The sequence below is a fragment of the Embiotoca jacksoni genome, unplaced genomic scaffold (assembly GCF_022577435.1).
Source record: "Embiotoca jacksoni isolate LCO1_2020_lvr unplaced genomic scaffold, fEmbJac1.0.p SCAF_1, whole genome shotgun sequence".
NCBI classification, from domain to species: domain Eukaryota; kingdom Metazoa; phylum Chordata; class Actinopteri; family Embiotocidae; genus Embiotoca; species Embiotoca jacksoni.
This window is the reverse complement of record NW_027185229.1, coordinates 10322129-10334727: the sequence shown is the minus strand read 5'-3', so window position 1 is coordinate 10334727 and position 12599 is coordinate 10322129. Positions and strand designations below refer to the sequence as shown.

The 12599-nt window shown below is 39.4% G+C and overlaps 1 protein-coding gene across 4 annotated transcripts in view; it reads left to right on the top strand.

Moving 5' to 3' along the window:
- Positions 1-7341: 7341 nt before the first annotated feature.
- The window catches only part of LOC138205532 (semaphorin-3F-like), a 62612-nt gene continuing 57354 nt past the window's right edge, over positions 7342-12599 (top strand). For all 4 annotated transcript variants that reach the window (XM_069161857.1, XM_069161770.1, XM_069161687.1 and 1 more), the window contains exons 1-2: positions 7342-7730; positions 9536-9704. In XM_069161857.1, coding sequence (XP_069017958.1) covers positions 9587-9704 — 118 coding nt within the window. In that variant the 5' untranslated portion in view covers positions 7342-7730; positions 9536-9586. The remainder of the gene's footprint in view (positions 7731-9535; positions 9705-12599) is intronic.

The following is a 12599-nucleotide window of genomic DNA, read 5'->3' as shown; positions in this document are numbered from 1 at the left end:
GAAGGACTGCTCGTAGTTATTAGTAGGATGGTTGTGTAATGGGGTTGTGGTAAGTGTTTAAGTGTTATAGTAACAGCTTCTGCAGCTGTAGGAACAAAGTGGGTGTCACATGGCTTCTTTTTTAACATCAGTTGCGAAAGATAAGGCAGCAGAACTATGGAATAAACTGAGTCTGGGTCTGTATTATAACTCAACAAGCTCAACAAAAAAAAGCAAATTATACAGACACAATATATAAACATTTCAATTAATCATGCAATTATTTACCTCAGTGGAGTAAATTGGTAAAAGTTGGAAACAGTAAGTGGTTAATTTAGATTTGAAAAATAAAAATAAAACAGGGAGAAACAGTGAACCTGGCTCTTTCTAAAGAGAACAATATCAGCCTACAAGCAACTCCAAAGCTCTTAAGCAAACACCAAAGTGTAAAAAGGACATGTGGTTTTTCCAAAGGTTTTGTAGGGAGCTATTTCTTGACTGGAGGCACTTACAAAGTAACCAACTCACTCCAAGATATTAGTGCTCCTTGTCAAAAAATAATTGAGCACATACAGTAAAACTGTATTTTTACTGTACTTTTACATACTGTAAAACAGCAAATTGACATTTAGATTCTCGCAAGAATTTAACAAATATAACATTGTGAGCCTTAGAGGTGCTGGTAATAGGGCATTTTGCTGTCCTCAGAGCCAGGTTTTCTGTTACCCCTAAGATAAGCTGAGAGACCGCTGACAAGAGCTATATTTTTTATCATCTAACTTGCAGTATTTTTGGTAATATATCACAGCATTGGCCCACGTAAAAGAAACATTATTTTCTGGAAATTAGGCCTTAGAAAGTGGGGAGTCCTTTTATATTTGAGGACTGTGTTCACACCATTCTGAATGTTGAGGATACCAGTTTAACCCTACACTCTTCAACAATGGGTGTTGTGAGACGAGTCTAAGCTGTTTTCCAGCCATTTCATTTTTTTGCGGAAGTTGTTTTGGTGAATCATTTGCTTAGAAGTGAACTCAGGCATGACGAAAAAAACAAAGCAGGCCTTCCGTACTGCATTATCCACTTTTTTTTTTTTTTTTTTAATTCAACAGTTTCAGCGTGTTGGTTCGGGAGGAGAATGTTGACTGAAATAATCGGCTAGTGGCAGGTTAAGCGACTAACAACCCTGAACCCTGACCCCTAGAGTTCAACACATCTAGGGCTTAGATTCTAAATGAAGAATTTCATCCAAACAATCCAAAGAATCTTTGGAAAAGAAAAGCCCTTTTGGTTGTGCAATTCTCTGACAAAATAAGGGGACATGCGTCATTTGAATAAAGATAGCAGCTAATCTGTGTGGGCCCTTCCCCTCTTTCCTTGACATTTATTGCTGCATTGTCTTGGGATGGTGAGCAGGACCTCCAGGTTTATTTTTTGTTTTACACATTCTAATACATAATCATTGTATGTGTTAAAATTATTTCTTCTACATGTGTATCTAAATACTTCCGTGGTTCAGTGATGTAATCCAGTTTTTACCTCTCCCATGGGTTGTAGCAACACAACATCAACTCTGTCCTAGTCCTTTACCTCCCAGAAGGTTGGTGTGAAGAGGAAGTATGACGCATACTGAGTATGAATCATATATGACCCACCTATAGGAGTTGGTTGTGTGTGTGTGTGTGTGTGTGTTTTAAAAAAAGAATAATCAGACCCAGTCCTCTACTGAATGAAATCACCATTCCGACTTTGCTAGATGGATTATTTGTTCAAATTTTGCCACTCAGCTTTACAGTGACAGCCAAAAAAAAGACCCTACACAGCCAGTGTTAGAGAACAGAGGTGTATTGAGAATCCCAGAGTGGGTTGGCTTTTTCTCCCCGGGCTGATGTCTCGGTTTGTGATTTTATTCAATTACAGAGTATTTACCTTTCACATAATGTCAACACTGATGTGGAGCAGTGGTGGGTAAAAATTAACTCACCTGTTCCGCAACACACACATTATATTATGTCCAAGACACATTTAATTCAACTGACACAGAAATACATGTGCACACACACTGTGGCATGAGTTTGTTTATACAGCTCGGTCAAGACCAGCGTACGGTCCTCATTCCCTTGCCCATTTGATGTGTGAAAAGTGGAAGGAAATCAAACCCATTTCCTTCATTCTGGCCGCTGTGGGTTGTGGTTCCCTGGAGTAGAAGGGGTGAGACTGGCAGTAAAGTATCGTTAGGCCGGGCGAGTCTGGGAAGTGTATGGAGCTCCACATGCTGCCAAAAACAACAGAGGAAACTGTTGCTCAAACCACAGGTAGGGGGAAAGGAAGGGAGTCCAAACACTGAATTGTAATCTTCGTTCCAAGGAATCACAGTTTCATTCAGTGTGATCAGGAAGCCTGAAATTCCCTTCTCCTCCTCTGTTCTACCTAATTTGCTTGTTTAACAGACTCACTATCTCACTCACACTCAGCCTCCCACCTCAGGAGATGAGAAAAGTTTGTCCTAAACACTCTTGTATTATTGAACAAGTTTTATACTCTCGAGAGTTTTTCTGTGATCCAGATATGATACTTTTCTTTTCTCATTTAAATGCTAATAACTTTGAGGACATCATCTCGACAGAAAATGCTGGGAGCGAAGCTTTTCTCCTATCTGGTCGCAGCACAAGGTGGGCACCTGCATGCCTGCTCAATTTGAAATATTACAAAGTCTTGTTAGAGAAACAAGACAGTTTAAGCTTAATTCGAAGGCTTTGTGCATGTGTATGTGCACAAGTATGTGGCCGTGTTTGTGTGAGAGTGTGTCAGCTGCAGACCTAATCATTTCAGGAATCAGTATTATGCCTGACTATCAGGTGTAATGCTAATGCGAAACAAAGAGCACATTATAATTTAGATTCCTCCCCTTTTCAGAGAGAGTCAATGCCTATGCTGGAAGCAACACCTCAGTTTGTCTGAAAAGCCCAAATTAGTGTTATCTTATAATGTGGTAATGTATTTGTTACCTCATAGTTGCTTATTTAAATAAAGATAAATGTATTGGTCAACTTCTTTGCTTTCTGACTGGGAGTTTGATGAATTCATCCAAAAAAGAGCCTAAAGAGGCTAAATGAACATGCAGGTACGGAACCCCAAAATGTCCAATACTGAATAAAAAAAACATGACATGATGAGATAAATATTGAGATGAATTATTATGTAAAGTCCCATATACATTAACCACACATTTATTAAGAACTTGAGACAATATTAAAATCAAACTTTATTGTGAAATATTGTTAAGTTAATTTCAAGTGATTCCAAAAGGCCTATTCTCAAAAGTTAGCTTTAAGTTCATCATGTCATTTGCCACAACGACACTTCTTATCTCTCAATGTCATTTTTCATAACAGTGGTGCAGCTAAATCTACAGCTGTTGTTGAGCGTAATTGATTGGCTGAATTATTGGAGGGTAGAGGCTACACCACTGCACAACACAAAGCAAACCATATGAAATATAATGTGACATAATGAAATACAAAGTTGCATGAAAGGGGAAGTGACCTTTGGTAAAAGGACATTTGAAAAGAAGAATATAACTCATGAAATCAAAATGTACTTCAATAAAACAAAAAAAAAAAAAAAAAATCATCTTTAAATTATTTCATATATTTCATGCATGTTTTGTATCTATTAAATAGAAATTATAGCTTTGCACATGCTAGTGTTAAGTGGAAGACTGGACTCCTCTTGGCTGCTGCATGTGGTCATTCACCACGGCTAAGCTAAAATTAGCTGTTGATGGTCTGTTAGGACTTTCTAATGGTAATGTGGCTGCTTGTTAAACCTCAATGATGTATTTAACAAGCAGCTGTGGTGGCAAGTACACCTACTCAAGGACTGTACGGAAGCATTTTGAGGTGCTTTATGTTTGCATTTTGTGTCATTCTATACTTATACTGCACTACATTTCAGAAAAAAACATTATACTTTCTACTTCACCATATTTATCTGCCAGCTCAGTACTATACTGATTGAGATTTTGTATCATAATGAACATAAATTAGGTTTACCTTCAACCAACTGCAACATTAAAATTCCACTTACACATTAATGTATGAACATAGTTTAAAGACTAGTGAAATGTGTCAAGGTACTTTCAACAGAGTTAGTTTCTGTCACAAAAAAAAGTCTGAAGTATTGTGGTAACTTGTAATACGTCACAACTTTCTTCTAATAGTGATGAGTTGTTGAACTTTCCTAACACTGGTTGTGATACATATTTCATTCTGAAAAGAAGAAATAAAGAGTAATGATCCTACAGTTGTGAAACAGACAAAGCAAAGCAAAAACAACAGAAACATTTCATCACTGCATTTTTATATCAGATAGAACCTGAGATCTTTTACGGTTCAGTACAACACAACCCTCCAAAACAATGTCTATAGAGATTCCAGTGTGTCACATCTCTCCACACACACAGAAACTTGGATTCCGTTACCGATGATCCCTTGAACTGTTAGAATCACAAATGCTGATATAACACCTGGCATCCGTTTCCGCCCTGCAGGCAGAGTCACAGAAAGCAATGTTCACACCTCATCTGGAATGCAGGTTCTTCTGCAGATCATTAAAAACAACTTCATACACCACTTAGATAGATGTCAACAGCAGCTCGGAATCGTGCACTGGCAAGATTTGTATCAGAAATATTACAGTTCAGGACCACTTACGAGCAAGAAATCGTCCTGTGCAATGTACACAACTCACCTTGGATTCCCATCGAGCAGAACAGCACATGCACACATGGACTATATGCAATCAGGGCTGATAGCTGATTTTTTTTTGGGTTGCTTTCAGAAAACTGGACGGGTGAGGAATGTATCTGTGGAGGAGCTCAAGGCCCTGGTTCTAAGAAAATCGGCCCTGTCTTTACTGAATAGATAAGTTGTCTCCAAAAGGATGAAGTCCACTTGAACTCATCAGACGGATCCTTTTCTATTTGACCTCTGCCAAGTCACTTTAAAAAAGAACCTTTATGTCGAATCAGACTGCAGAGTGAAGGCTACAGAGCCAACGTCATGACTTCATATGGAAGAAAAGTCGAGCAGGACATCTTCTTTTGACCTCATTGAGCCGAGAGTTGAACACCTTTACAAACTTTCTCTCTAACATCCCGACAGGCTTAATGGTGAATCGCCATTAAAGCTCCAGATTGAATGAGAGGCAGATAATGCAGGTATGAAAGGACACTGAATGGAATATGATTAAAAATGGGAAAATGTTTAATTTTCTCAATGAGCTTTAGAAAATCTTCACAGGCGGTAACTCAAAAACTTTGAAGCGTCCAATCAGTGTTTGAATAGACGAGCAAATTAAGCACTTTAATGTCATTTTTTCATGTACCATCAAATGAATTACATTTCTCACCCTTTTTTTCAAATCAATTGGTACATAACCAAGATAAGACTTTTAATTTCTGATAAGTCGGACCCAACAATCATTACATTGTCTGTGCTCTAAGTCACTAAAATTGACTTGGCAGGTCAAACATTCAATAGAAAGAAGTCAATGTAACTCTTATAAACTTGTATGCATAAAACTTTTACCCGCCGAATGGTAAAGTTAATAGAAGTTATTTTTATGTCCTTAATACACACATTTAAAAGTATAACTACGGTAGGTAAAAATGAATTTGTCAGCATGTAAATATTGAAAAGGATTAATTTTAAAGCCACTCACTTGTTGAGAAAAAAGTGACCACATGCAGGCACCGTTTAAGCCAATTCTTGTTGAAAATGTTCCCTCCACACCTCATGTGTGGGTGGCAGATGGTGGCTCACTGGTTGTCACAGAGATAGAAGATGGAAATCAAACAACTCCTTGGTGAAAGACTCTCTGCCGTACCAGAGCAGCTGCAGAAGGGATAGGAGACCTAACCAGAGATGGTAAACGCAGACATTCACACAGCATTTGTTTTTTTTTCTTCTCTTTTTCTAAATTTATATCAAAGCAGGGATTGTTAATGTGGCAATAATAATACAAAACGGCTTTGCTTCGCAATACGTCCTAATAGCCCATAGGCTATTATTATGTATTGACTAATATTGATGTCACTGCCACTACCTTCATTTAAATGTAAATGTTTGTCATCATCTCTCCACCAGACATTGGAGTTGTTATAATTTATATCTTCATGTCACAGTTGATCAAATGACTGCAATATGATAGGTGCAGCTTGTAGTGACAAACCCAGAGAATTCTCACCTTCTTTAAGCTGATTGGTTTCATTTTACGGGGCAACAAGTGTGATGGACACCAAGCCAAACTTTATGATTAGCCTTAATCCCAGCCAATCCTCACAAAAGCGGTCCAAATTTTATTACCCATAATTATGTTTAAAACACTCCTTTAGTTGCCTGGTTTCGTCATTAAAATACAATGAATCCCAACAAGCATTACAATAATGAACAATAATATCCGCTGAGTGTTTTAGAGAGCAATAATAAGCCAGAACTTCAAATGATGGCTAATGGTGTACCATATATTCTTCATGAAGGCAATATATCAGTGTTGTGTTTATATCAGATTTCAGTAGTTCAAACATCAGCAAATACTGACTAAGATGTCATGCATAAACCAATAAAACTCACTTGCATCTGATTGAAGAATCTTAAAATGTGCTCAAACATGCAACATGTTTTTATTATTTATCACTGCTAACAATGGTTATTGAATCATGACGTCATTAATAGAAGCCGAATTTGGGTTGCCAGGTTGTGAAAATCCTTTGGGCTGGTTCTATTGTTTAACCACTTATTTGTATAAAAGTGCGGCTGACAGCTGCTTTTTATTTTAACATGTTATTAAAAGCCTTTGTTTAATTTCTTATTGGCTCAGACAGAGAAATTCACAGGGAAGTATACTAACAAATAGAAAAGATGAGAAGCAGACAATGGGATTTTTAACAACCCAAAAACCAAATTGTGTTATTCCCTTACAACAATTTTTTTGGATAAATAATATTAAACTATTGACAAATCAATCATAAATCCACATAATCTCATAAAAACTTACTTTCATTCACTTTTGTCCTATGTGTAGTTATGAATATAATTAAACGAAAATACAAATATATTTAAAGTAGCTTATATCATGTAAACGACCTGTTTGGCTCTCTGACAGCATGCCGTGGTTTAAAACGGTGGTAAATCACGTCTCCCATGGCTGGCTGGCTGGCTGATGGGCGGCTCGGCTCGTCGCTGCCCGCCCTGTGGGTGTGTTTAAGGCAAATAGGCCTCTGCATCCACCTGCTAGCGCCCTGCCTCCCTCCAGTCAGGAGCTCCCAACTTTCCTACGGAGCACACGCCGCGCGCCCGGACCTCACTATTCACCGCGGGGACTTTTGGTTTCCAACTGATTTATTTTCCCACGAGATGTTTGATTGCGCTTGTGTGACAAGACAGCATCTCCTCGCCTCGCGGTTTCGCGCAAGGTTGAATTAGAGAAACATTATCTCCCTTTTACAACTGTATTTCTCTCATTGTTTCACTGACAACTCCGGGGCCAATACGCACGCGGCGCGCACAGGTACAGACTTTCCCCCATCCCAGCCCACCCCTGAACAGGGACTGTCCAGAAGCCGCGCCAGGATTTTCTATTGTTATTATTGATTTCAACTTGGAGAGAGAGAGGGATCGATCTGTTGGAATTGGTTTGTTCAATGACTTGCAAGGTTGGATCTGAACTTATATTCGGAAAGCTGTGAGGTAAGCCTAAGTGTACTGCTTCTTTTTGCTTTTTATTTTCAATTTAACCTGTTTTACTATGACAATTATATACAGATCACCTGTTTGCAGCTTCGCACCCCTTTATGTCCTCATCTATCATTTGTAACATACCCCACTGACTGTTTTATCATCTCTTAAAGGCTAAACATTGAAATAGAAATTCCAATTTACGATTTCTATTCCCCAATGATCACAAGCATAAATCTTAAATGATCATCATTACTGCTTATTTCATAGCTGTGCAGTTTACCGTGCGCTCTAATACCACACCAGACTGTTTACAGTTCTGTCGCCCATGTGTAGCCAAGGCTGCCAGTCTGTTACGCACAGATTTTAGTCTATAGCATGTTTCAGCAACATTTAACATCATTTTTTTATTGTCTGCTGCTGAAGAACGTGGTGATCAATATCCTTTATTAATTCAGTTTTAACGTCATTTTCATACTTAGTTGAGGCTTTTTGTGTGTTTTAATTGATGTGAAATGTAAAAAAAAAAAAAAGGTTTTAAATGGTCACCAAATGCAAGATATTGCTTTTTTTTTGTCCACTGGATTAAACCATTACTTTATCCACTGAGCCCCGCCCAACCTAAAATTTTAGTTTTTTTTGTATATAACTTTTAATGAAGTATTCCATTGGTCCAATACGTGTCAGTTAATGACTTAACATAAACAATGAAGCTGCTATCAGTATCCTCAGGCTCCATGGACGAAAATAGATGGACTATAGGTTTCCATAAATGCTCCCTTTGTACACTTGAATTTATGTATTCAAAATTCCTTAGATGAAGTATATATATTTAGTTTCATGGTATAATGTGAGAGTGTGTATTTCACAATCCTCAGTGTCATTTGTGAGCAGTGTCTTGCTTGATTTCATGTGCATGTGTGAAGGACTTGGCCTCTGTCTCAGAATAAACAGCTGGATGGTTAACAAATTGTCAGTAAACAGCTGAGGTTTAAACAGCTGCTTATGCTCATAAATCCGCTCCAGCCGACCCGTCTGAGTAACTGTGTGGTTTGAGATGGAGACCCGGTCCAGTTGCAGTACAAAGATGGGGAGACAAGCTTTTGTGAGTGTCCAGTCAGTGAGGTCAGGGTTCTATATGGGGATCGAGAGGTGAAAACAAGTTTCATTGGCAAAAGGTGGCCTGTTAGACAAGTCTTTCTGATGATCCATGATGTATGTGTGAATCATTGGTCTCTCCCTGGTGTTTGTCAGTCATTAACTCAAGACTTAATTGGGGGCCACTACTGCTTTGTTTGGGGGGTTGTTAAGCTGTTCCAGTTAGTGTTTGAAGCTGTCAGCATTTGTAACCCCTTTAGCAAGCAACAAGTAAGAATTGTATTATTAAATTGCACCGTGTATCTTTTTTTTCTCGAGTAAGTGTGAGTATAACCTGGTATTAGGTGAACCTGTAATTACAGAGCAGCAGCGCACACGTGTAGTGTCATGAAACAGGAATGTGTTCTGGGTGCGTGGAGATGAGCAGGAGAGTCAGTGCAGTCTCGCCATCACTTTGTCACACTCTGGAAAACAAACATAATTTTTACCAAATGGAAATGTGTACACATCTCTAAAAGCTTGGCTCCTCTCCATCGGGACTCATGAAGCTCCCAGAAATCTGGGCGTAAATCTTTACACCTCGGTGCTGCGTCGCCCAAAACTCGCAGGCATGGGGCCCTTGGGAGCTGTTGATTTGACGTCACATAAATTAATAAATGAAAACAGTATAAAGTTGAGATGGCATCTGCCCCTCTCATGTTTTCTTCTTCTCCTTGCAGACTTTTGTTTTTTAAAACCTCTCTTTGGGTGCCATTGGAGGTCGCTCCACCATGCAGCTGGACGGTCTGTGGACGGTCCATGCCCTCCTGGCACTGTCCGCCTTGGCTTTTGGGAACCAAGTGAGCAACGACCCTTTGGCTGCACCCCGAGTCTTCGTCTCCTTCAAAGGTAGGAACCTGATCCTCCTCTTCCACTCTCCTCTTCCCTCCCTGCCTTTCATTCTTGGTTTGCTGCTGGTTTTCTACTATTTTTAACTGTTTAGATGTAATGCTGGTTTCTTTAATTCTGCCATGTGTTTGCTCATTGAATGACTGATGACATGACAGTTGTGTAATTGGAGCGATTGTGGCTTGAATAAGTGCTGAAGGATTTTGCAGAGGAAGAACATACAGCATCACCAGAGCCGCACTGAGCAGACCGCAAACAAATCATGCAGTTCTCATACGCTGTCCCCTCCTCAGACCTCCAGGCCTTGTAATAACCACCAGATGCTTCCACTGGCCTATATTGCACAAGCAATTAAAAACACAAATAGTGACTGAGCAGATGCACTATTGCCTTTGTCTTGTTCGTACTCATTTTGAAAGAACATACATGATTACTGTCTTAGGTAATCACGTGGCATCTTTATCTTCAATCTTCTTTATTATAAAATCCCTAAAGTGGAGCAACAAAGAGAAATGGGATAATAAGGAGTATGTAATAACTCTATGGCCATTATGTGATTATTCCCTGGTGACTCAGACGGGTACTTTAGGGGGGCTGCATTTGTGCCTTTTTTTCGGCGGCCGTACAGATTAGGTGAGATGGGTTGCCGGGTTCTCCGGAGCGCAGGGAGAGAGAGGGTATTATCGAAAGCAAATTGCCAGGATCAGCCAAGCAGAGCGACGTCCCTGGGGCCTGTCCTGCTCTGAGATCAAGCCTTTGATTAGCATCCACAGAGGGAGCGAGCGGCAGCGCCCCTGTTTGCTTTGCTTTCCGTTTCCCAGCGCTCCCCCTAGTAGTACAAGTTGACTTAATTAAGTGGACTGGCACAGTTCATTGTTGAAGGCGTTTTTCTGCTTTAATCAAGTGGGATTTAACACATCAGTGAGCGCACATGCAGTGCTCAGCAGTTTTTTCATTTTCCACATATCATTTTAGTCAGCGGCAGTGTTGTTTTTAGAGAACTGTATAAATTGTGTGTGGTTTTTTTTTTACTCTATAAGCTTTTCTATGAGCAGACAAGCGTGCGTATAGGTGCATCTCTGGATGACTGAGCTCCCCTGAAAATATTTGAAAGCAGTGGACTACACTGCTCTTTGGCTGACAAGGAAAAAGCTCAGCTCTGCTGCTTACCTGTATGTGTTTGCCTCTCTAGTCAATATGAATTTCACAGTCTACTGCTGCTGCCTCTCTCAGAGGAATGCACCCCCCTCTCCATTCAATATTATGACTCTCTGCTTTAATTGCTTTTAGAGAGGCCCATGTAGTCCTTACCTTGGCAAGCTGGCTGCACTTCCCCTGATGCATCATGATGGGTTAAGTTTTTGCTTGAGCTGTTTGAGGAAGGCAGTTTGCCTCTGAGCAGCAGCTGTAATGGAACACAGCAAGAAGACAAGTGTGGACAATATGCAGGTTTTTAATGTGAGACTGCAGGAAGGAATGGGTTAACTGCCAGGTTTATAATTACTGATCATTATGCCAGTGAGTCACACTGTGATGAAAAACTTAAATTGCATCTATAAAGCTGCACGTCTCTCTCAGTGTTGAACTAAACACATGTTCCAAACTGATTAACCCAGTAGCTGAAAAGTGAGGTTAAGAACCATGACCTCCAGCTGGGAGGCCCTCACTTCCCTAATAAAGCAGGTAGAGTAAATCATGTAACCTAATTGCTTTGCTTTTTGCTCCATGTCCTGTGCACAGATTTTATGACAGGAAAACACATTCTGTGATCCAGCACAGTCTCAAAATACTTAAGACGTTGAAAAATGTATCTGCTTATAGGCATTTCAACGAGATTAGAGTTTGTAAAGTCTGACGGATAAACCTTGGAAGTAGACTTTGTTCAGGCTTATCACGTCCTCTGCGTTAGTAAGCTGAGGAGAAAGGGCAGAGTGAGGTGGGCAATAGAAGCCTGCCGCAGTTCAAATAGCAAGTAGTCGTAATCAGTGTCAGATGAGCAAACTGAATGTTTCAAAGAATGATCCACCGTTCATAATCAGTTTGCATTTTAAGGTTGACTCAGACAAGACTGCTGTCGCCAGTGATTCCCAGAGGGACTCATCAGATAGTCTACCTGGAGCTGCTGAGTACTTATTTAATGCCCGCTTCTCTAAAGTGAGACATTTCATTAGAAAATACTTCCCTTGTTTTTCTTGAAGGTAGTTCAAGTTGCTATTTATTTTTTCTAAACCGACTGCATTTTATTATAAAACCCTTTACTTAAAAAAAAAAAAATCTAAATATGTGTAAAAAAAAAAAAAAAAAAAAAATCATGAATGGAAACAGCAAAAAAACAAAACACTAGCAATATCTCAAAAAAGTTTTTATGTTCGGCTGAAGTGGTATAGTTGATGTACGGATGAAAATAAAATGTGAATTTTGTGAATAAATGGTGAAACGTGAGACTTTAACGTCCATTGCATCTTTCAACGAGAGGACTGCAGAAAACATAAACATCATATATGTGTGGATCAGCAAGGATACATGAAACAAAAAAATATTACCATCATGTTTTCTACATTGTTTTCAACAGGGGCTATTTTAATGACATTCATTTATCCTGTACGGTTAAATGGCATCTGAGTGGAGAAGTAGCACCACCAGCTCACAATGCACACAACACCTGTAAGTCATCATAACAGTTGTTGCATTGATGAGCGTTTTCTTTTGTTTAGCACATTCTTTGGAATTTTCATAGTAAAGCAATCATTCTTGATCTGCATCTGTTCAAATTTGGCGCCTTCAGATCATTTTGTATGGCTGTCCATCACTGAAGTGAAATGCTGAATTAACATATCAAAGGATTGTGTGTGCTTTGCCGCTCTGGGAGACTCCCAAGTCATTCAAGAGCCGTTG